We start from the raw sequence: 26344 nt of genomic DNA on the forward strand, positions 1-26344 counted from the left end.
ACAGTAAACGCTGGTGTTTTTAATCTGTTTGAATAATCAGTGGTGCTTTCCACGCCTTCTTGGTTACAAAGATTTGAACTGCTTCCTAAAAGTCTACAGTCTGGGCTAGCTCATGCTCTATTGAGATGGCTGCAAGGCCAACCAGCCTCTCCTGCATCATTGTGGAGCGTAGATGTGTTTTTATTAACTTCAGCTTGGAGAAGCTGCGTTCTCCACTGGCAGCTGTTACAGGAAGTGTTAGAAGCATGCACAGAGCAATAAAAGCATTTGGAAAGAAGGTGGTCATCTTATTTGTGCACATATATTCCAGAACAGCCTTTGGAGTTGATCCTGCTGAAAACGAACTGAAAGCCCTTTCAAGATACATCACTTAAATCACTCGCATCAATATCGCGCATGCCATCATGTATCAACACAGTCTCTAGTGCCCTGCATTGCTGGTGTAGGTCTTCTTCAGGTATAGTGAGGAGTTTTGGAATATCATACATCCCAAATATACTGTTGTGTTCCTTGAGCTGCATGAAACGTTCTTCAACTGACTGTATTGCACAATCTAGCACCTGGTTAAAGAATTCAGCTTTGAATTGCTGTTTGGAGTCTCTTATGGGATTATCCTGTGCCTCATAATCAAAATGTCGTCTTCTTTGGTGACTCTTGTATTCTTGAATAGGTGGGAAAATAGCTTCAGTGTGAAGTTCTTCTGCCAACTTCTGTGCACTCTTCAGAACATTTTGAAATCCCTCATCTGACCGGTAATACTGTAGGTATGACTTTGTTTTGTCCAGTTGTTCCATTGCTCCAGATATATCAAGGTCAACACCTTGGAGTCTCTTGCTTACAATATTTATTTCAAACAGTATGTCATGCCACAACACTAAGCCACACAGGAATTTGAAGTTTTGTATGTTTCTGGTGATTCAATTTCCCTCTGCCACTGTTCTCCCATGAACAGTTCCCGTCTTAGCATTATCCTCCATAATGACAACTATGGCATCATCTGTCTTCCCAATTTGGTGTTTGATAGACTTTATCGCCTCCACTCAACTTTTTCATCTTGTGGCACTCAGTGGTTTCAGTGTCAGTGAGGATTTTCCCAGATGTTGCTTCAAAATTTGCCATCGATGAGTTGATGCAGAGAAAAATACACAGATGCTTAGAATTACATTAAAAAATTCAGCAGCCTCACACTGACCACCAAGTTCAATGAATGCAAACTGCATGGGACAAAAAAAGTTCGAGGGTTTAACTCTCAGATCCGTGTCTGCACTCCTCTGTTCTTTCCTCTCATTTTGGCACCATTATCGTAGCCAAGACCTCTCATGTCAGCTACCGCAATTCCCGTATCTTCCCTCCTTTTAAGAAGCACATTTGTCAAACCACCTCCTATAGCATCATCAATGTCAATAAATTATAGAAAATGCTCTCTGACAGTCACCATTGCAGGACATTTTCACTAGGTTCTGTTGTTACAAAACGTACCATTAAAGTTATTTGTTCCATATGGCTAATGTTAGGTGTGCAGTCCAGAATAACAGAGTAATATCCTGCTGACTTCAGATCTGCCACAATCTTCTGATTGACTTTTGTTGCCAGGAACTCTATGATCTCATTTTGAATTGCTTTTCCAAGGTAGTGGTGTGTGTACATTTCTTGGGTGGTGACTCTTCTTAGATGATACTTGAGTACAGCATCAAACTCAGCCATCAGCTCCACAATTTTAAGGAAGTTTCCATTGTTTGGCACATACAGCTGATCTGATGTGCCACACAGTGCTAGTTTTTGGGTAGCAAGCATTCTCACAATGGCAATGAACCCTTTCAGAACATTTTGCCAATAAGGAGACTCTGATGCAATCTTCTCTTGATATTGATCATCTATGGTGGCCTTTAACCTTCGTCTTATCTCAAGCTCTTTCCACCTATAGAATGCTCTCTGGTGATTTGCTGCCTTCTCATGGCATGCCAGATTTCTAGCCAGATTTTTCCAGTCCTTTGTTCCTGTAGAACCCAATGTGGCTGGAGCATTAGACTGGAAGAGTCTGCAACAAAAACAGCATGCAGCATTCTGGGTTTTTGAGTACATAACCCATGGCCTCTCCACTTTGTTACCATTGGGGATTTCATGCTAGTAATGTGTTGGATGGAAACTTCCATTTTCATTGTCTTTGGGGAACATGAAGTTTTTCATGTGCTGTGGCCCATGCAGTACAAGGAAGTCCCTCAGGCTACTGCTCAAGGGGGTCCACAGTCCTGGATCATCTAGACTTAAGGAATTAAACTCAGCAGCAGCTGTTTCTTGCACCTCCACCACACTTTTCTCTGGTCTACGCTTTTCTTCAGGAATGTGTGTGGTTACATCTATTTAAGATGGAAATATGGATGCTGCAGTAGCTCCCAGGTCACCTGCACTCTGACTAACTGGAAGATCAGGCATCATCTCACCACTCACATCCTCACTGGGGCTGAAAGGCTCACCGTGAACATTTGTGTCTATGTATCTCAGGAGAGCTCCTTCCTGCTTAGATAGAAAAGCTTCCTTTGCTTTCTTTTTCTGAATGCTGCCCCAGAGGGGCATTTCCTTCTTTCACTCATGACTGCTGTTCTGTGCCAGCTATAATGGCTCTCAACACTCAACTGAAGGGGACAAATAAGCAGGCTGGTAGCAGGGCCTGAGTGAGGGAAGACAGGCCCTTAAGATGCTGCTATCTGGCTCCTACTTCTTCAGATGACTGCCTGTTCTCCTCAAGTGGGTTCAGGGAAGCCGAAGGAAACAGGAAGCTCTCTGAGAAGCTGGTGTTAATCAGTCCCGGCTCCTGGGGGTGCTAGAGAGGTACATAAGAGACTCCTCCTCCTCTCTTCCCCTGCAGATCCTGCTGCTTTCTGTTATTCCCTCTCACCTTTTCTTCAGCCTGCCTATGTCTCCTGTGCCCTCCTTCCTCCAACATAGCACTCCTCCATCTCTGTGTATCTAGAGCAGAGAGAATTCATATGCACCAGCAGCAGACACAATTTTCTACACTCTGGGTCCTAGAGACCCCTCACAATCTGGCACTTGAGGCGGCCGCCTCAGTTCACCTCATGCTATGGGCAGCCCTGGGTCTTGAAAATGCAGTTATTTGGGATCAAGATGTGACAGCATACCCCCATTTCATGAGCGTTATTTTCACCTCCACAATTCACTGGCTTGTATACCTTCACAGGAACAGGGCAATTTTCAATTCACTCTTTATATTCCATTTGCACCACAAAATAATAAATAGCAATTAAATAGCACAGCTGAATTCACCTAGATGCCCACAGTATTTTAGTACTTACCATAAAACTAAATTTAGCTGAAAAAACTGAAGACATAAGTGGATTTCATTGTTTTAACTAAAAAAACTGAAGACATAAGTGGATATCCAGTAATGATTGAAAATCTAGAGGATTACCACAACCCGCAGCATCAAGAAACATGAAATATTTCTTATCATTACAAAATTATTTAAGTTACAACGATTTAAGAAAATGTAACTCAATTCTAGTAAATTTTCAGAGGGTCAATAATTAACAAGTCTTGAAAAATAATCTACCTTAGAAAATATTTTCAAAAAGGTAAAGAAGTTAAAGAACTATAATGAGAACAATTTTTGAAATGTTAGGCTATATACTTATTTATGTACACATATATTTCGCAAGCCTTTAAACAAAATCGAAAACTATCTACACATTTGCGTATCGGTACGCAGAATTCCCCTCATTTATGCTGCTTTCATCTTATTACTTTAGTAATTTTAATAAAAAAATGTATTAATTAAAAGATAAAAATACTGCCTACTACTAAGAATCTTTAAAAATGAAATAAATACCACAGGAGCATAACTGATCATAAATGCCATTGAACACATTGTTTGCCAAAAATGTTAATGAATATGGGAGAAAAAAAAGTTAAGTACTATAAATTTTCACTGTTTTAACTAAATAAATTTTGATAAACAAAGTTTTGATAAATTACTGGGCGTACTAGAATTCTTCACCTAGAACTTCAAAAAGGCATTAGAGGACAAAGAAAACAAGAAACTATTGAGCATATGTCTGTGGTGTTTTTTTTTTTTGTTTTCTTGCAAATTGGTCTTTTTGCCCAAGGGAACCAAGCCACTTTGAAAAAAACTGTAATAGAAACATTTTGTTTTTAGCCATAACTAACTTTGTTTTTAGCCAGTTGGGGATTGGTCCTGCTTTGAGCCGGGGGCTGAACTAAATGACCTGCTGAGGACCCATCCAACCCTGATATTCTATGATTCTATGATAACTAAACACCAGGGCTGGCTGGAAAGTTTCAGAAAGAATGCTTTTCTGCTGGAAAATACAAATTCATACAAAATAAACATTTCTATTAGAAACTGGCCTGACTTCCTGCCAGCTTGCTTGCCTGGTTCCTCAGCAGACCAGTCTCCCAAGTTCTTCAGAGTACCAGGAACTCTAGCTCCGTGTCATCTCAGCAGGTGGGCTGGCCCAGAGCAGGGGCTCCCAGAGTTTCCACGTTGCTTGGCTCCTAGGCTTCCCACCTCAGGGTCTGCTAGGACTGTATTCAGCTCAGGGAGCCTTGGAAACTTTTAGAAAAAGTCAAAATTAAATGCCATTTCGACTGTTTTTAAAATGAAAATTTGGAATTCCCATTCTGCTGGAAATTTACTTTTTGTTCGGTTCTGACATTTTTTTTAATTTCAGAATTTCCTGTAGAACAGGAATTCTTGTTTCCAGCCAACTCCCCTAAGGATTTAAATGGCTAAATTTCATATCAGACTTTCTAAAAGAAGCTCTTTTATTTCACAACAATGGCCATCTTTAGAGAAAAGAAAAGAAATTAAATTTCAAAGAGTATTTATTTTTAATTCAAGGTAAGTGCATTCAAGAAATGTGTCAGCAGTTTTAACAGTCAGTAATTTTATTGTTATCTGATAAACTTTTCCTTTCCAAATTTTGACACTGGGACACACAATTACACATTAAGCTATCTTGGAATGTTAAATCAATTGATTCTTCCAATTAGCTGCACATAACTTAGTGCTTCAAAATTTACCAAAAGGGAATCAACATATGACCTTAGCTATACATGTGCAAGTTCATTTCTTTATCCGAGGCATAGGGAGTTTTATGCTGCATAGGTAAAATCAGCATTTGAACTTAAGTGTTTTGTGCTTGGAGGTGAACAAAAATTCTTGCATTTTAAACCAGCCCCAAGTCAAACAAAAAGACCAACAAGACAAGACAACTTCCCTCTGCTTTAACAAAAATAAAAAATAAAATAAAAATTAAAAAAAAAAAAAAGAAAAAATCCCCAGATGAAACTGAATAAAAATGAAGATGTCACTACACTGGACAGGCTGTGGGTCAAATTTCAACAATATCAACACAGAGCATTAGCTTTAAAATTTGTTTTATATATGCATGTCTTTTTACCATGCTATGTGTTATAAATTTCATGGCCCAAGACTTAAGTGTTTGTTTACACCAATAAGTAGGGCCCTACCAAATTCACAGTCCATTTCACGGTCACAGAATTTTAAAAATCATAAATTTCATGATTTCAGCTATTTAAATCTGAAATTTCACGGTGTTCTAATTGCAGGGGTCCTGACCAAAAAGGAGTTGGGCAGGGGGGTCACAATGTTATTGAGGGGGTTGCAGTACTGCTACACTTATTTCTGCACCGCTGCTGGCGGCAGTGCTGCCTTCAGAGCTGGGCAGCTGAAGGCAGAGCTGGCACCAGCAGCAGTGCAGAAGTAAGGATGACACGGGATGGTATTGACACCCTTACTTCTCCGCTGATGCCTGCGGAGCTGGGTCCTCAGCCAGCAGCCGCCACTCTCCAGCCACCCAGTTCTGAAGGCAGCACTGCAGAAGTAAGGGTGGCATGGTATGGTATTGCCACCTGTACTTTGGCACTGTTGCTGGTGGAGCACTGCCTTCAGAACTGGGCGCCCGGCAAACACCCGCAGCTCTCTGGCTGCCCAGCTCTGAAAGCAGTGCAGAAGTAAGGGTGACAATACCGCAACCCTCCTAAAATAACTTTGTGACTGCCCTGCAACTCCCTTTCGGGTCAGGACTGCCAATCTGAGAAACACTGGTCTCTCCCGTGAGTATACATAGGGTATAGTGTAAATGGACACAAAAGACCAGATTTCATGGGGTGAGATCAGATTTTACGTCTGTGATGCATTTTTCATGTCTGTGAATTTGGTAGGGCCCAACCAATAAGTTATCACTCTGTCTGAGGCTCTCTCTAATGGGCAGCAATCTTTGCGAACAGGCTAAATGATACCTTTCAGTGAATTACTCCCTCTACTATGATGTCTAACCAGAAAGTGATAAAATATTTTCTGGTTAACTGTATATTATCACAAAAAAATGCCAGCGTGTCTCAACTCTCAATATTTTAAGATCACGGAATTCTACTTTTGAGGTCCTGTTGAGATGATCCTTTCTTCTGGTGATACTGGCAATAGAATGTCTGGGCCTAATCAGGTAAAGAACATGAGTGAAGCCAAACAGCAAAAATTAAGATGTTTGTACACCAATGTGAGGAGCCTAGGGAACAAAATGGAGGAACTAGAGTTATTGGTGCAGGAAGTGAAACCAGACATTATAGAGATAACAGAAACATGGTGGAATAGTAGTCATGACTGGAGTACAGGTATTGAAGGGTATTGGCTGTTTAGGAAAGACAGAAAAAAAGCAAAGGTGGTGGAGTAGCATTGTATATCAATGATGAGGTAGACTGTAAAGAAATAAGAAGTGATGGAATGGATAAGACAGAGTCTATCTGGGCAAAAATCACATTGGGGAAGAAAGCTACTAGAGCCTCCCCTGGGATAGTGCTTGGGGTGTGCACTATCCCAGGGGAGGATAGAGACCTCTTTAATGTTTCTAATGAAGTAAATACTAATGGGAAATGTATGATAATGGGAGACTAACTTCCCAGATATAGACTGGAGGACAAGTGCTAGTAGTAATAATAATAATAGGGCTCAGATTTTCCTGGATGCGATAGATGATGGATTCCTTCACCAAGCAGTTGCTGAACCAACAAGAGGGGATGCCATTTTAGATTTGGTTTTGGTGAGCAGTGAGGCCCTTACTACAATGGTTGTAGGGGACAACCTTGGTTCAAGCTATCATGAGCTAATTCACTTTAAACTAAATGGGAGGATAAACAAAAATAGATCTGTGACTGGGTTTTTTATTTCAAAAGGGCTAACTTTAAAAAATTAAGGAAATTAGTTATGATCTGAGTTACTACAGAGAATTCTTTCCTGGGTGTCTGGCTGGTGAGTCTTGCCCACATGCTCAGGGTTTAGCTGATCGCCATATTTGGGGTCGGGAAGGAATTTTCCTCCAGGGCAGATTGGCAGAGGCCCTAGGGTTTTTTGCCTTCTTCTGCAGTGTGAGAAACGGGTCACTTCCTGGAGGATTCTCTGCACCTTGAAGTCTATAAACCACGATTTGAAGACTTCAGTAGCTCAGACATAGGTTAGGGGTTTGATACAGGAATGGGTGGGTGAGATTCTGTGGCCTGAGTTGTGCAGGAGGTCAGACTAGACAATCATAATTATCCCTTCTGACCTTAAAGTCTACGATTCTATGATTATGGACTTTTATAAATTTAAAACAAACATTTAAATATGGGTGAATAAAATTGCCTTAAGAGTTTCAACTTGTTACAGGACAGAATGATTGGGTGACATTAACAGAATTTCTTTCCTTTCAAATGTTTAAAATTAACATTTCAGAAATCCATAGATGAATGGCAAAGGAAAAAATAAGGCGGCGCTTATTTCTCCCCTCCCCCCCCTTTTTTTTTAAAGCATGTAGAAGAGCTGAAACATTTCTGACAAAAAGTTTTTTTGCTTCATTTTTACATTAGTAACTGAGGCCAGACTCTGGGCTTATCTACACTCAAAAAGCCATAGCGGTGCAGTTGCACTGATGCACCACTTCAGTGAAGATGCTACCTATGGAAACAGGAAGGCTTCTCCCATTAGCGTAGGTAATCCACCTCCCTGAGAATCAGTAGCTATGTCAACAGGATACGTCCTCCTGTTGACACAGCACTGTCTGTACCAAGAGTTAGGTCATAGACTCAGACTCCAGGACTGGAAGGGACCTCGAGAGGTCATCGAGTCCAGTCCCCTGCCCTCATGGCAGGACCAAATATTGTCTAGACCATCCCTAATAGACATTTATCTAACCTACTCTTAAATATCTCCAGAGATGGAGATTCCACAACTTCCCTAGGCAATCTATTCCAGTGTGTAACTACCCTGACAGTTAGGAACTTTTTCCTAATGTCCAACCTAAATCTCCCTTGCTGCAGTTTAAGCCCATTGCTTCTTGTTCTATCATTGGAGGCTAAGATGAACAAGTTTTCTCCCTCCTCCTGATGACACCCTTTTAGATACCTGAAAACTGCTATCATGTCCCCTCTCAGTCTTCTCTTTCCCAAACTAAACAAACCCAATTCCTTCAGCCTTCCTTCATAGGTCATGTTCTCAAGACCTTTAATCATTCTCGTTGCTCTTCTCTGGACCCTCTCCAATTTCTCCACATCTTTCTTGAAATGCGGTGCCCAGAACTGGACACAATACTCCAGCTGAGGCCTGACCAGCGCAGAGTAAAGCGGAAGAATGACTTCTCGTGTCTTGTTTACAACACACCTGTTAATGCATCCCAGAATCACGTTTGCTTTTTTTGCAACAGTATCACACTGTTGACTCATATTAACCTTGTGGTCTACTATGACCCCTAGATCTCTTTCTGCCATACTCCTTCCTAGACAGTCTCTTCCCATTCTGTATGTGTGAAACTGATTGTTCCTTCCTAAGTGGAGCACTTTGCATTTGTCTTTATTGAACTTCATCCTGTTTACCTCAGACCATTTCTCCAATTTGTCCAGATCATTTTGAATTTTGACCCTGTCCTCCAAAGCAGTTGCAATCCCTCCCAGTTTGGTATCGTCCGCAAAGTCAGTTTAACTGCACTGCTCAGCAACGCAGTTATAGCAAACACAAATTGCTAGTGTAGACCAAGCCTTAAATGACTGGAAAACTAACGGAATTATGACATCAAAGGAGACTGAAAAACAGCCACTAAGAGGGTTAAAGGATTTTTAGATAGTGATTAAAATCTTGTTTTTACCAGTACTACTTCCTAATGAACACCTGGGACAAATTACATCTTTGTCAAATATTCCACATCCTGGCCCCTCCTATTAAGTAAAGTCTGACAATTCACACCACACACCTCCTATACACCTACTCCCCAAGCAGTTCTCCAGCAAAACCAGAGGAGATAAAATTTGACTTGGAAATATCAGTTAAGGTTTTTTTTTAAACAAACAAACAAAAAACCACCTTTTGTATTCTTTTTCTTAGAAATGTGTCCATTCCATTCTAGGTGTGTGTGCATGCCCACACATGCAGTCGTTGGAGATTTCTGCCTTAGCAGTATCCGTAGGAATACTATGGAAACAGGAAGGCTTCTCCCATTAGCGTAGGTAATCCACCTCCCTGAGAATCAGTAGCTATGTCAACAGGATACGTCCTCCTGTTGACACAGCACTGTCTGTACCAAGAGTTAGGTCATAGACTCATAGACTCCAGGACTGGAAGGGACCTCGAGAGGTCATCGAGTCCAGTCCCCTGCCCTCATGGCAGGACCAAATATTGTCTAGACCATCCCAAATAGACATTTATCTAACCTACTCTTAAATATCTCCAGAGATGGAGATTCCACAACTTCCCTAGGCAATCTATTCCAGTGTTTAACTACCCTGACAGTTAGGAACTTTTTCCTAATGTCCAACCTAAATCTCCCTTGCTGCAGTTTAAGCCCATTGCTTCTTGTTCTATCATTGGAGGCTAAGGTGAACAAGTTTTGGTGCCCCCTGGAGTGCCGTGCCGATGCACCGGCATATCAGACGCCGCCAACCCTACTCCCTCTCAATTCCTTCTTGCCGACAAGTCTGACAGAGGGACAGGAAGGTAGGCAATGGACATGAGCAACAAATCTCGAAGAACAACAGTTACAAAAGATAGGTAACTGTTTTTTCTTCTTTGATTGCTTCCTCATGTCAATTCCATTCTAGGTGACTCACAAGCAATATCAATGGAGGTGGGCTCAGAGTTCATAGTCTTGCATCTTGCAGCATAGCTCGGCCAAAGCCAGCATTGTCTCGAGCTTGCTGGGTCAGCATGAAATGTGATGCCAATGTGTGGACGGAGAATCAGAGTGTGGTTCAACAGATCTCTTGGACTGCCATCAGGAGCACCTTTGCCAGCTTACAGCAGTAGCGGATGCAGGCTGTAATCCAGGATGAGATTCTCTGAGCAGACACCGGACCATCTTTCATCCTGTCTGCCACCACAATGAACAACTGCATTGACTTACAGAACGGCTTCATTCTATCTATGTAGAATGCCAACGCCCTCCTGACATCCAGGGTGTGAAGCCTGCGTTCCTCAGACACATGAGGCTTCAGACAGAAGTCTGGTAAGTATATGTCCTGGCCAGTATAAAACTGAGAAATGACTTTGGGCAGAAACACCAGATGCAGGCACAGCTGGACCTTGTCCTTCCAGAACACCATATAGGGTGGCTCCGAGGTGAGTGCCCGGATCTCAGACATCCGTTACGACAACCAGGAACGAAATCTTCCAGGAGAGGAGCAGAAGGGAGCAGGAAGCCAGAGGCTCAAAGGGAGGCCCCATGAGCCTTCACAGCACAAAATTCAGGTCCCAGGGCGGGGGGAAAGGGAGGTGGATCCCAGACACGTGGATAAAGGCGCTCCAGACCCATCAAAAACCGTGCCATCATAGGATGGGTGAAGAGAGACTTGCTCTGGAACGGAGGATGCAACCTCGAAATGACAGACAGGTAGACCTTGATCCAAGAGATAGACAACCCTTGGAGTTTGAGGTGCAGCAGATAATCCAATATGTCCTGCAGCAAAGCCTACTCGGCCCTAAAATGTGTTGCTCCAAGGCCCAGCACTCAAACCATTTCCATTTAGCCAGGTAGGTTGCCCTAGTGGAGGGTTTCCTGCTACCCAGTAAGACATGTTGGATACAGGTTAAGCATGTCCACTTGTCTCCGCTTAGTCACGCAGTAGCCAAGCCATCAAGTGCAGTGCTGCCAGGTTCGGATGCAGCAGAGTGCCGTGGTTCTGGGACAGCAGATCCCACCAAGAAGGCAGTGGAAGAGGCGTGGCTGCCAAAAGGCTCAGCAACATGCCAAACCAGTGCTAACAGGCCATTAGGGGCTACAAGGATAACAGTTGCTCTATCCTGCTTGACCTTCACAAGGACCCTGTGAATTAACACCACTGGCGGGAAGGAATACATCAGTGCTCCCAACCATGGAATGCAGAAGGCATCCAAAAGGGAACCTCTGTCCAGAAACCCAATCAAACAGAACATGTGACACTTTCTGTTCTGTCTGGATGCGAACAGGTCCACCTGGGGAGTCCATCACCTCTGGAAGATTATGCTGACCACCTCTGGATGGAGTGACCATTCGTGGCGAGACAAGAAGGTCCTGCTGAGGTGATCTGCCAAAAGGTTCCTGGTGCCCAGCGACCAGATGAATGGCATGCCGCACATAAAAGTCTCAAAGACTGAACATCTCTTGACAAAGGGCCGAGGACCTGGCAGCGCCCTGTCTGTTGATGTAATACATCGTGGTAGGATTGTCCGTTAGTGTTTTTTTATATACCTTTCAGCTTCTCTCAATATGTCATAAGGCATCAAAAAAGGAACAAGCCAATTTTTTAAAATTCCTGCACAAGTTAGAAAATCATAAGTTAGTTTTAACTTTTTAAAATGCTTTCCCTCTGACTCTCCTCTACAAAAGAGTCCTACACTATTCTTGTAATTTTTTTCTGCCATCTTCTAATGTTCGTTTGATAATACCAGCATTCTTGGCAAGGCTTCAACAACCAAGTCAATGCTATCTACTTTCAACCTTAATGCCATTTTAAAAGTTTTATTCTGAAGAGTTATGCTATTTTTTGAAGGGTGGGAGGGATTAAGATCTTTCTGGGAGATAAGAGATCAGAGGAGCAGAAGTAAAGAATGGTATCACTAAAACTGACTGGTTTTAGACCTTGCAGAAGATATTTGAAGTTTGGTATATCACCATCTACTCCCAAAAACATTACTTATTTTACATTAATTTATTTCTATTTTATTAGAAAATCATAAAACATGGAAAGTGTCATATCAAACAGACTGGCAGTCCTGTCTCTTAACACTGACTAGTAAATACAATGAACTTGCTTCAAAGAGCTTATTCTAATGACCATGAATAAACAAACAAACAAACAAACAACTAAATAAATAAAAATACAGGAAGAACTCATCTGGCAAGAGGGAAAAAGGAAGGGAAGAGTACTTAAATATGGTTATGATTTTGCTATTGCGTAAGAAACTACATGAAAAGGTGAGATTTCAAGAAGGAGACTGCACAGTGTAATGGGCACAGGGACAAAATAAAAGGCATAGGGGATAGTGTGGGAAGAAGTGCTCAACATCTTGTGACAGATAACAAGTGAGAGACTTTGAAGAACAAGAGTTGGCAGTGCACAGACTTAAATAAGAGCGTAATGGGGGAAACTAGATATTGACAGCAAAAAAACCTGGGAACACCATTCAACCACTTCACTTTCCTTCCAGAGACTACTGCAGCCTTGAACATTTGATATATAGTACAGAAAATATAAAGCTTTTCTTAAATTGTGAATTATATTCCTATAATACAAAAGATTACATTTAATACTCATACTAATGAAACGGAAAAAATTATTATACTGGTTTATCTTCCAATTATTATGAATGTTGATCTGTACTAGGAGAAACATGAGGAATGCAATCATAGAAGAATGCCTTTAAGCAGAACTTGTCTATGAATGAATGATACAAGTACATCTGAATAAAAAACCAAAGTCTTTTGAACATGAACATTTTGACTAACAATATGAAATAATAATTTAGCCAACTATCCCTCTGAAAACAGAAATGTCATACTCTTGTATTTTCTGTATTTCTAATTTCATTTAATTTTGACTGAACACTAACATGTTACTCTGCAGAAGTTTAAGGCCTGAACCTGCAAAGGAAATCCATTTCAACTGGATTTGGATTTCACAAAGACATAAGGAAAGGTCTGTGCAAGTGGACCTCTCCAAAGGATCATGGTCCACGGTTTCCCTGACAGACTGAATGCCCAAGGTTGCCAATCCCTGATCTATACTATAAACTTTTGTAAATGTAATTTAAATGTACAGATTAATTTCGTAAATGGGTCTACAGATAATCTGTACATTCTGTATGTAGGATATAGAATATATAGCAATGTTATACTCTGTACATATTTTACATTACGCACTTGTATTAACAACTGGTCAAAGTAAACATGTAGCGATAGCAGCTCTGTAGACTTCCAGTGAAGATTAATCCATTGTCCAAATTCAAAACATCAATCCAGTCTCACAATATTTATCTAAAATACATTAATCCTTCTTATTATAACAAATCAGATGTTAGTGTTGTTTCCAAATATGTCTGAAAAAGTGTTTGTACAGAAAAAAATCATTTAGAAATTGCATCAAGTGTTACTTGTAATTTCCTCACCATATATTTTCTGGCAATGGAACCTGGTCCAACTGACTCAACGGTAAATAAAAACTTTTTTAAATTATGCTTTCATTTTTGTGCAGAACTAAATTTTGTTTAAGTGGAGTCAAAACTAACATCATGCATACACGTTTCAAACAAAAATCTATATATCAACATGACAAATGGGACAGGATACGAAAAAAACAAGAATTTTAAAGAGCAACATAAGGAAATTACATATTACTAACTTCTTACTTTATCCTTCCCCCACCACCCCATACATTTGTTCTATTCAAAGTATCTACTACAAATATAACCGAGAAAAACACAATCAAGAAGAATAATTAACTTACACAACTGCATCTCACAAGACAGAATACGTTCCTCAAAAAAAATTCTGAAAGAACTAGTCCAGGTGACATCTAGCCATGGTAATCTTACAGTTGGATCCTTTAGGTCAAACATTTGACACCAACAATTTAATTATGCATGGCTTTACTTTTTAAAAATCTTGATTTAAAAAGAGGAATTTTCTAAAGAAAAGCCAATTATGCCTTATGATTTTAACACTCCAGATATATATTCTGCATAGCTATCACTCACACATTCTAAACTTATAGTTATAACTTTGCATCATAAAAGGAAAGGTGTTAGACGGAAAATTAATACAAAATAAAAAGGCATGTGAGAAATAAAAATAAATAGAGTATACTTAGGGCTGCTGATTGGGGGCAGACGGGGATGTACTCATGTTTATATCCTATAAATAAATTTAATGTAGATTCACCAGTGGTCTTTTCAGAGGAAGTGCGTTGTTTGTCTCCCCTAGTGCGTTCAAGGGAAAAACAACAGGAAGCAAGCATAACTAAAAAAAAAAAATGTTTAGAGAAAGAGAGAGGTCTGTACTACAGCAATAAAAATTTGAGAAGCAATCTCAATAATAAAAGACAGTTTGCAACAAACCAATAACTTTCCTAAATCATAACTGCACTTGGTTCAACTGTGAGGAAAAAATGCTGAAGTGTTCAAATAATGTAAATAATTAAATAATTATTTAAAGTAAATAAACATTAAAATGTCTGTTGTATAATCTGCATTATCTTCCAATATTTCTGCTCACCAATATGTACGTTTTGTAATATTTACCTGTATCCAAGCGCTTTACAGGGGACTCATCATCAACCTCAGAATCTCCACATGCACTTCTTGATCTTTTCCTTGGCTGCAGAAGAGTCTCCAACCTTGGAAGGACTACAGACAAAAAGGTTTTGGTCCCTAGCTGTGGAGAAGTTGGCTGGGTTTCAGTGTTCTTTGCAGACTTTGGGGGGCTTATACTTTTTGATTTGCAGAAGAGAATGGATGTACGTCTGTTTACATCAGTTGATGACTCAGCTACAGCAGAAACAGTCGACTCATTGAGATTACTGTCAAGTAAGTGTTCTGGAGTGTGTCCATTTATTTCTTTCTGAATGGAAGTGCTATATAATTCATTATCAAATTTTACTCTTTTGTAAAGCTTACTCTGCTCTGGATTGAGTTCTACTGGTTTGAGGGTTGGTGGTTCTGAATTAGTCTCCAAGTTTGAAGGAAGAGGTAATGCATCTGATGGTTCAAGTTTAGGGGGAGATTTATCTCCTGAAAAAATTATAAATAGAGTGTGATTTTTGAAAACTGGTAGTTATAAAATCTATTATAACACTCACTATAAATGTGCAGCTCATCAAATAATTGTTGTTTGGAAACAAACCATAACATTTTAAATACATAAACGTTTGGCTAGCAACAACCTATCCTAGTTAGTAGTGCCTAGTTTTATACTGGGATTGTAACAAAATAGGTGTTTACATTTAGTGTTAAAAATTTAAACCTGGGCAGGTCTTTTTACCTTACATGCAATGATATTTAAATTCTCGGGTTCGAGAACTTTTTACAGAAAAGTAGAGTAGCAGATGATTTGTATCTGGTAATGCAAGTATTTCACCATTAACATTAAAAGTATGAATAAAATACATTTTCCTAATTTAAAATATTCACCTTACCTGTTTAAGTAAATTTAAATAAGAAAAGCATTTTGAAAGCAGATAAAAGCCATTTTTAAAAACTGCATTTATAGCTTAACCTATCAGAATTAACTACGAGTGGGCTACAAACTATTACCAAATTCACAAATTGGAAAGTTCTGCAAAGCTGCTTTACAGTTATGGTTACCAGTTTTAAATTTTAAAATGTATAGTTACTGACAAATGCTTGGCAAAGACATCTTTGCAGACATTACAGGAGAAATCAGAAAAACCACCCCTCTGCCAATTTCTTTTCCCCCTATCCAACCCAATGGTCAATTCTGACTTTTGTTATTCTTTTCTTGTCTTTCAATTTCATGGCGTAGAATGGCAAGACACACATTGTGGGTGTTTAATAAAACCAGTGCTAGAAAATGCTCTTTAACACAAATGACAGAAGGAAAAAATCTGCTCTACAGAACTCAATAAAACAAGCAAAAATTACCCAACCCATAGTTTGCAAAAGATAAGTGTAAAAATGATTAATCTTTCCTATACTTCTAAAAAAAAAAACAAAAACAAAAAAACCAGGTTGAGACATCTACCTTCTTTCTCTATAGGTATACTGCTACACTAACAAAATGAAAAGGCTATATTTTTATAGGTGAGCTTTTATGCAATCAAATGTAACTTGTTACACCACAAAAATAATATAGTTGGTGTAGAACACAAAAGAATCAAACATATTTAACCAATCTCATGCAGATTTAAATTTACATATGTATAGTGCACATAAACCAGGCAGAAAGTCTGGAATTCTATTGACTTGAATTATCGTTTATTAGTTTGCCATTGTTTCTTTACAGCAGTGCACTGTGTGATAAATGCTTTCTATACACCAGGGGTCAGCACACAAACCAATTTTTGATGGCATGCAACAGCAGGCTGAGCGGCTCAGCCCACCGCCCCTTTGCGGTTCCGGCTGCTGTCTCATTGCCAGCCAGGGTCCCGGCCACCGGCCCCACTCAGCGCCCGCTGCTGGCCTGGGGACACCCCGGGATCCCAGGCTGGAAGCAGGCTGAGCAGGCTGGCAGATGAGACCCTGGCTAGCAGGAGCCGACAGCCAGAACCCCAGAGTGGCGGCAGGCTGAGCCACTCAGCCCGTTGCTCGCCTGGGGTTCCATTCACTCAGCTAGTGACGGGCTGAGTGGCTCAGTCCGCTGCCAGTCTGGGGTGCCAGCAGCACTCAGCCTGCTGCCGCTCTGGGGTTCCAGCTGCCGGCCTCACTCAGCCTCCTGCCAGCCTGCGTGAGCAGAACCCCAGGCTGGTAGAGAGTTGAGGGGGGCCGGTGGCCAGGATCCCGGCTGGCAGAAGCTGGCAGACGGAACCCCAGTTCGGCAGCAGGCTGAGCAGGACCTGGGATCCTTGTCTGAGGTTCCAGTCACCAGCCCCACTCAGCCCGCTGCTTGTCTGGGGTTCCACTCACTCAGCTGGCAGCACGCTGAGCAGGGCCAGTGGCCGGGACCTCAGCCCGGAAGCAGGCTGAGCGGCTCAGTCTGGTGCCGGTCTGAGGTTCCAGCTGCTGACACCACTCAGCCCACTGCCAGCCTGGGGTTCCATTCACCCAGACCAGCAGTGGGTTGAGGTTGCCGACCCCTGCTATACACTCAAAAAGAACCAACTTTGTGCTGAGGAGTTCACAATCTATGAATTACTAATGAAACACCTAAAATGCTAAAATCTCAGTTGCATTCAAATCATAACGAGGTGGAATCCGGTGATTCTCTTGTGAACTTACTCAGGACAGGATCTCAAAATGAGAATCCCGTACAAATGGCATCTTTAAAAAACAAATGTTTTTAATTACCGATCTGATAAGAATGTTTAATATTGTTCCTCTTTATAAAATCGAAACTATTTGCAAGAAAAATGTGATATATGAGAGACAGACACAATAAATAATTACCAATGGAAGCAACTAGCAAAAGGGAAGTTTTAATCACAAATTACAAAGCTGTAATTTTACTGAGGTACTCTGCAAATATTATAACTCTCAAGAATATAGACCTTTTGTGTGTGGTCGGAAATCCAAAATGGAATTATAAATATACTAGATAATCCATAGCACTTTCAGAGACTAACAATGTAAAAATTCACCTACTCTGGTCAATGACTATTGTGTTTTTTATTTACCGTATATACTTGACCATAAACTGATTCGTTTATAAGCCTATCCCCCCCCCGCCCCCGCCCAAGATGGATAAATAAAAATGGAAAAAATTTATAATCTGTTCATAATCCAACCCTATAATTCAGGGGTCAGCAAACTTTGGCTCCCAGGCCATCAGGATAAGCCTCTGGTGGGCTGAGATGGTTTGTTTACCTCGAGCGTCAGCAGGCCCAGAGGCAAACCTAAGTAAACAAAGTGTCCCGGCGCGCCAGCTGCTTACCCTGATGGGCCGGGACAGCAACTGGTGGGGAAATTTTTTGGGGGGGAGAAGCTGGGAGTAACCCCTGTGACCACCCCCCAATGACCCCACCCCTAGCCCCGGACCCTCACACTCTCCCCATTCCATCCCTACCCACTTAGCTGGGGAGGGTCAGGGGAGTATGTCTCTGGCCTGGCTGGAGCTGCTCCGACAGGCTGCGCAGCGCAGCCGCAGCCTGCTCCAGCGGGCCAGACCGGGCTGCGCGGCCGCGGCATGTTCCAGCAGGCTGGGCTGGGCGGCGTGGGCCACGCTGTGCTCTGGGGGGCGGTGCCGAGCGGCACGGCTACAACCTGGCCAGAAGTAGAGAGACTCTGGCCCCGACTCTTCCCTTCTCTCTCTACTGGCTGTGCTGCCTCTCCTCGCTCCCTCTGTTGGGGGAGGGGCTGTGTCCCACCTCCCCCTCTCTATGTTCGTTCATAGGCCAACCCCCGTCTCTGGTGCTTCCCTTTTTTACTAAAAAAATCCGGCTTATGAACAAGCATATACAGTATTTATTTTTAAAAACTACTACCAGGATCTACTTGCCTGCATCTCCCATGTCTGTTTCGCAATATGTTTTTAATTCTTTTCTAATTCATGTCTATTCCAGAGTTTAAATTTAAGCTATTTACAATCCTTAAAAGGTATATGAATTTTTAACTGTATTTTGGACCTATTACATCAATTCTGAATAATTATGTGAACACATTTTTTAAAAGTACATTTATTTTAGGTATATGTAATAACTGAATGTCTAACCATTATGCATTTTATTTATATACGCATCCTTTGACTATTTTAAGATTCAAATGTATGTAAAGCAACCTGATATTTTTTATTATTTTAATTATCTGTCAGTAAGAAAGTTCAGAAATAAATGTCTTCAGTTTTAACAAGATTAGGGAGATAATTTAAGAACATTTCTTAAAATTATTAAATAGTTAATCTAAGACAGGGGTTCTCAAACTGGGGGATCAGGACCCCGCAGGGGGTCGAGAGCTGTCAGCCTACACCCCATACCCCACTTTGCCTCCAGCATTTATAAATATATAAGAAAGTATTTTTAATTTCTAAGGGAGGGTTGCACTCTGAGGTTTGCTATATGAAAGGGGTCACCAGTACAAAAGTTTGAGAACCACTGTTCTAAGAGTACTCAGAAATCATGGAAGTAGATGAGAAGGCCAACTGCAGTTGTAGTTATATTTTTCTAACAAAGAATCCCGTGGCACCTTATAGACTAACATGTTTTGGAGCATGAGCTTTCGTGGGTGAATACTCACTTCGTCAGATGCAGATGTTTTTCTAAAACTGTGCCTCCCTATTGCAGCAGTTTATATATTTTGAAAAACATTTTTATCAAGCTAAGAGATTCAAACATGCAATTCCAAAGATGGGTAGATGATGGGGCAGTTAAGGATATCTGATTTTTTTTTTTTTAAATACCAACTATCAAATAACTTGCAAGCCTCAAGTTGTACAATAGCTAGTCTATGTAAATACATGATCTTATTCTGACTACCATAATCTTTCTTCCCCCGCCCTGCCACTAGGGTTGCAAACTTTCTAAATCTCACAAAACTGAACGCCCTTGCCCCACCCCTTCTCTGAGGACTGCCTCCAGCTCACTCCATCCCCCCTCTATCACTCGCTCTCCCCAACCCTCACTCACTTTCACCGGCTGGGGCAGGGGGTGTGGGTGCAGGAAGGCAGGGACGGCTTTAGGGCAATTCAGCCAATTCCCCAGAATCGGGCCCCGTGCCCTAAGAGGGCCCCAAAATGTCCCAAAGGAGCTGCTGCTGAAGTCCTGCTACTGTCTTCGGTGGCAGGTCAAATCACTGCCGCAGAGGAAGGTCCCTCTGCCGAAGGCACCAGCAGCCAATTGAGCTGCCGTCGAAGTCCCAGCACTGATCCAATCAGGGACAGGGGATTGGGGTGCACGCTCTGCTGGGCAGCGCTTACCTCAGGTGGCTCCCGGAAGCAACTGGCATGTTCGACTCCTGGGTGTAAAGACCAGGGGGTTCTGTGCACTGCCGGTGCCAATGGTAGCTGTGGAGGTGGTGCTCGGGGCGGGGGCAGCACGTGGAGCCCCTGTAGCCACCCCTGCACCTAGGAGCTGCGCTGAGCCAGGGCTGGCAGGGAGCCTGCCTGAGCCCCGCTGACCAGACTTTTAGCAGCCTGGTCAATGGTGCTGATTGGAGCCACCAGGGTCCCTTTTTGACCGAGTGTTCTGATCCAAAACCGAACATCTGGCAACCCTACTCGACCCAAACCCCTTCTTTCCTATTCTTTATTATATTCATATTCTGCATCCTTTTACTTCATTTCTGGCAAATTCCACCAACAATAAACGAAACAAAAACCAGCTTACAGTGCATGGGTCAAAAAGATGAACTACAAAAGGAAGTGTTTAGTAGCCAAAATTTTCAGCACTGAATGTCTAAAGTTGGGTCTTTAATCCATGTGCAGTCACTTAAGTATGAATAACATGACTTTCAAAAATACTGAGCCCCATAACTTTATACTGAAAGTAGTAATTTTTAAAAAGTTTAATTTTGCTACCACCTGTTAGAAATCTGGGGAGGGGGGTTTAAAGAAGAAATAATAAATTTCTCGCAGAAGCAAGGGGAAATTAACCAGACAATAGATTTTACTCATACTAAAGGTAACAGTATAGTTCATTTACAGTGTATTAAACTTGCCCTGAAATCATATCATAATAGAATTTTACTTTCTACTGTGGTAATTTACATGACAAATTTAGGATATCTAATTGAAAGTGTTCAAAATAGTACTGATTTAAACACCAGTTAAAATCTTACCTTCTTCTTCACCTTCTTGTTCTAATGCTGCACTTTCCTCTTCAAAACTTCCAATACCTGATTCTATTTGGGGAGGCTCGCTGTGTTGTTGACTTAGTTTGTTGCGAATAATGCTGATTTCCTTTTTTAACAGCTTTGCTCGTTTGCTCCTTGACCCACTGGATTTCATTGCACAGGTGAGATCAAGTTTTTCTAACAACTCTCTCAGCTGTTCTTCCAAGGACATATGCACTCTGTTAGCTGGATTCAGTAACCTATCCACTGAAGTTAAAACATGTGTAATTTAAGATATCTGTTAATGAACATTTTTTTTTTTTTTACAAAAACTACTACAAGAAAAAATATTTGTTAAGTTTTATGCTTGGGAATTAGAAATATAAAAATTAAATCTGACTTTGGCCACAAGTTGATGCAAGTTTTATAGTCTCACTATCACTAGTGAAAAGGTGCCTATGTAAATTCCTGCTATGCCATTTGCTATAACTCCTGTTTGAAGCAAAAAACGCTAACTGACATCCAGAACTGGAATACCAGGGACTCTATACGTCAGGACTTAGGTGCACTGATGGGGTTCAACAAGGACAAGTGCAGAGTCCTGCACTCAGGACGGAAGAATCCCATGCACTGCTACAGACTACGGACCAAATGGCTAGGCAGCAGTTCTGCAGAAAGGAACCTAGGGGTTACAGTGCATGAGAAGCTGAATATGAATTGACAGTGTGCCCTTATTGCCAAAAAGGCCAGTGGCATTTTGGGCTGTATAAGTAGGGGCATTGCCAGCAGATTGAGGGACGTGATCATTCCCCTCTATTCAACATTGGTGAGGTCTCATCTGGAGTACTGTATCCAGTTTTGGGCCCCACACTACAAGAAGGATGTGAAAAAATTGGAAACAGTCCAGCGGAGGGCAACAAAAATGATTAGGGGGCTGGAGCACATGATTTATGAGGAGAGGCTGAGGGAACTGGGATTGTTTAGTCTGCAGAAGAGAAGAATGAGGGGGGATTTGATAGCTGTTTTCAACTACCTGAAAAGCGGTTCCAAAGAGGATGGATTTAGACTGTTCTCAGTGGTACCTGATGACAGAACAAGGAATAATGGTCTCAAGTTGCAATGGGGGAGGTTTAGGGGTTGGATATTAGGAAAAACTTTTTCACTGGGAGGGTGGTGAAGCACTGGAATGGGATACCTAGGGAGGTGGTGGAATCTCCTTCCCTAGAGGTTTTTAAGATCAGGCTTGACAAAGCCCTGGTTGGGATGATTTAGTTGGGGATTGGTCCTGCTTTGGGCAGAAGGCTGGACTAGATGACGTCCTGAGGTCCCTTCTAACCCTAACATTCTATAATTCTATGATTCTAAAGGATATATGGTGAAGCCTGGCCCATAGTTCTACTAAACATTATTAATCCCTCCCCTGCTTTGAGGAATAAAATCACTATAATTATTTCTTCTCTTTTCATCAACTTACATTTACCATTTTCTCAGTGTATAATTCAAAATAAGACTTTTTGGGATTGCTCGTATTACAAGCGCAACCTGAATATCGAGTTTGTTTGCATCCTGTTTCATGCAACACCACTACTGCACAAAAGTACCTCTGATTCAGCAAGTACATAAGCGTTTACTTACATTTAAGCATGTAAACAGTCCCACTGAACTACTCAAGTACGCACATACATAAGTAACTTGTATATTTCAATGGGAGGACTCATGCATTGAAGTTAAGCACATGCTTAAGAACCTTGTTAAATTTGGGCCTAAATGTTCTGGAATCAGAATTCAATTGAAAAGCTTTTTTCTTGATTATGGATGAGGCAAAACAGAGAATACAGTTTAATCTTTCAAAGGTATCGTGTACCTACAGTGCTACAAAATAGTCAAAAAAAATGTTTGTCAGTAAACTAAACAGGTATGACTTGAACATGTGTAAGAACTACATAGTCTGACTGCAGTAAAAAAAAGTGCCATTTTTAAAAATTATTTTAAAAACTAAACTTTAAAAATGCAGCTAACACTTTGATTATATTTCTTGAAAATTGATTGCCATAGTAATTTAGAAAGTTTCTTACCTTCTTCCCAGGAGAAAGGCTGGGGTGATTCTAGTTTAGGCTGTTCAGGTAAATGCATTCCAGTTTCATTATTATAACCGATCCCCTCAGCATCTCGCCTAGCTTGTCGCAGAACAACACCTCCTTGATCTCTTAATCGCACTGCAGCTCTATAGAATATTGTATCCTTTGCATTGTATTTCATACAGTTATCTATAATAAGATTAAAATCTTCTTCAAACTCATTAAGGTTTTTATAGCCTTGGGAATCTAACCGTTTTCTCATAGTAGATAAATCCATGGGATGTTTTATATGATCCAAATAATCTGGAACCTATAAATAAATATTAAAACAGAAGATGTGTAAAAGTGCAGCTGGTATAACAATAAAATAATTGTATTGTGATGAACTAATCTAGATTTTTGAAATTTTAAGTATATTTTGTGAAATAAAGAAAGCATGGAATCCAGTTTCTAATCTCAGGCCCTGATCCAGTAAAGTTTTATATACATGCTTAACTTTTCACATTTTGAGACTACACAAAGTGAAGATTAGCATGGGCATAAATCTACGTAGGATCATGGCCTTAGTACTCTTACTGCCACGTGTTTATTTATATATTGGCAGCCTGTTCAGACCAGTTGGTGGACTTCTAAAAGTGGAGAATGAACCTTGTGACTGACAATGAAACTTAAACACTATTAATGTATATAAAACTGTGTATTTTTGTGATTGTGGAGGGATTAATAGTAGTATTTTTATTGTATGCAAATATGGTATATGAACTTGGTTTTCCTTTGGGAAATTTGGAACTTCCATTTCCAGAATAATTTAAGATGTAGTTTTAGGATTATTTGAAAAACAGAAATAAAAATGAAGACATCTTTCCAACTTCCTTCACCGACCATATGTTTACATCAATGTTTAAACAAATTAAACTTTAGACTGCAAAATGAGTTTTAAATGTCCTCCTATAATATATGTCTATGTTTAAATACTATAGAATTACTTATTTTAAGAACAGGAAAACCAAGCCATAAGTTCTCATTGAATTATTTTCATGTTCCCAGTCTACTTCTACTGGGGTTTAATTTGAATTTGTTTTCAAATCCGCATATTGTAAAATAAATTTACTTCCAATTATTTCCAATCCTGCAGCACAACTGAATTAAAAAAAATTAAATTCAGCTATATCAACAGGCTATGAACTATGATGAAAAGATTAATTGGAAAGGCACCTCCTTAAGGTTTACTGGCTGAGTAAATATTCGAGCAGAATCCTTTTCCTGCAGCTGGTCCAGAACTGATCGCAACAATACAGTGAATGGAGTCAACTGGAGCTCCATGGCAACCTGCTCAACCTTGATCTGAATAATGAAATATAAAAAACACCAAATAATAAGTTATTTTCAAGTAGAAGAAGTGAATATAAACTATTTTTCTATTCTCTCTCTCTCAAAAGTGTCTAATTCAATTGAATTTGCAGCTTCACTTCCAAGGAGGGATTTTATTAGTTATCTGAATGCACTTTCAATCTGAGAATAGTTATAATGCTAGTGTAGATTAAATTTAGTGATTTTTCAGGAACTATTTAACAGTTCTAAAGAAAACAGGCTACAAAAAAATAACGGCTTTACAGGACAAGACCAAATATACAAAAAAATAAGAGCAACCAATAAACAGAAAAATAATTTGTTTTAAACCAGTGCGAAACTCAAACATGGTGCCACATACTAGCTGTATCAAATGAGTTTATAGCACTGATATCCAAAAGTAAACATATTACATAAATTCTACACCTAAGGTCTGTTCTACTTAAACTTCCAGAAAAAATAAAAGCTGTTTATTAAGGTCACAATAACTAATTACTTCAAAGGTTTGATCGTTCTATAGGAATAATCATATATTGTTTTAATAACTGTAAAGAAAGTTTAAAATAATCCTCTATAAAAAGTGGTTTCAGGATATTTTAAGAACATACTTCTAGTATTCGACATTAAAAGTAACAATTTGTTGAATAATCTTGATTTTGGTATCAGTGATACTTTCGATGTGAAAGATTTCCTTTTCGATATGAACTGACTGACAAGTGGATTTATAGGACTTTATCATCTTTTAATATATTAGGGCATTAAACTTCAGTATGTAGTCAAGACTATGACCGATGGACTATATTAACTCATAATGAAAGTAAAATTATATTCTGAAAAGTAATTTTGGAAAAATATCATCCTAGAGTTTCATGTTTAATATGTGAGTGATTCTAGAGCTCTTGTGCCCCATTTACAACTAAGTTGTGGTTTTTGTAAGTGCCAGCACTGCAAACTCAATTTTGGCTCTGAGAATCATGCTGGGTTCTTTCCTTCTCACCTACCACCACCAGTATGAAGATTCTGCAGCCCAAATTATGCACTCATTTACACTAGGGCAAAGCCAATGCCTTCATTATGTTAATACAAGTGTAAACGACTGGCCCTCACTCCCACTGTGCTTCTTTCCCCTCTGTGTTGTCTCTACAGGATTAACAGGAATTAAAAATACCAGTTATTTTTGACACAAAAGTGAATGCAACACACACACCCTACTTCAGATCTGATGCGTAGAAAGGTGCTATTTTTCTTTACTTAGTAAAGGACTGACTTTAAAACCCAAACAAAATGGCCTGAATTCAGTCTAAATTCTTTATACTATGCATGGTTTTGTTGTTTATTATTTAAAATCAATTAGACAAAGACAGTACAGTCTTTTCCTGTTTAAAACAAAATAAATCCATCAGCAACCTTCCTTTTCCTTCAACAAAGTTTCACCAAATTGAAGTTATTCATTTACCTGTTCTCTTTTTAATTTTTCACGTTTACGTATAAGTTCAATCAACAAACGTGCTCTCTCAAGATCATGGCGCAGCCTTTGCCAGTACTTTAACTTTTCCTTTAGGGCTTGCATTTCTTCATCATCTTCTCTCTGTAAGAAAATAACCACAGTTTCTAAAGTTGGGACATAAAAGGAAATGCCAATTATTTTTTACTTATTTCTAAAAACAGCAAAGCATTCTCTATTTTTGACAACTCAAATACTGCATTCAAAATAATTATGGTATAAAACCCCCACTCCCTTACAAGCTAGTATATTTCCTTACTACTTCTAAATTCCTTACCTGTGAGTAAGGTTTGACTGCTTTCAGCTTCACACTAATAAATAATAATAATTATTATTATTATTATAAATAAATGTTTATTATGATAGCGCTCAAGTACCAAATAAATATAGGGCCACACTGTACAAACAAAGAGCAGTAGAAGTCCCTGCCATGAAGAGTTTATAATCTAAATAGACAAGGTAGAAAGGAGAGAAAAGGGG

General features: G+C 40.1%; 1 protein-coding gene across 6 annotated transcripts in view; it reads right to left on the reverse strand.

The window, feature by feature from the left end:
* Nucleotides 1-26344, reverse strand: part of BRD1 (bromodomain containing 1) — a 114363-nt gene that overhangs the window by 38045 nt on the left and 49974 nt on the right. For 5 of the 6 annotated variants that reach the window (XM_050936103.1, XM_050936105.1, XM_050936108.1 and 2 more), the window contains 5 exons: nt 25817-25948; nt 24226-24354; nt 23008-23320; nt 20939-21199; nt 14798-15286 (listed from right to left, as the gene is read on the reverse strand). In XM_050936103.1, the coding sequence (XP_050792060.1) occupies nt 14798-15286; nt 20939-21199; nt 23008-23320; nt 24226-24354; nt 25817-25948 (1324 nt within the window). The remainder of the gene's footprint in view (nt 1-14797; nt 15287-20938; nt 21200-23007; nt 23321-24225; nt 24355-25816; nt 25949-26344) is intronic. The other variant, XM_050936102.1, reaches the window with a different exon arrangement.

Source organism: Gopherus flavomarginatus, chromosome 1, assembly GCF_025201925.1.
Source record: "Gopherus flavomarginatus isolate rGopFla2 chromosome 1, rGopFla2.mat.asm, whole genome shotgun sequence".
Classification (NCBI taxonomy): Eukaryota; Metazoa; Chordata; order Testudines; family Testudinidae; genus Gopherus; species Gopherus flavomarginatus.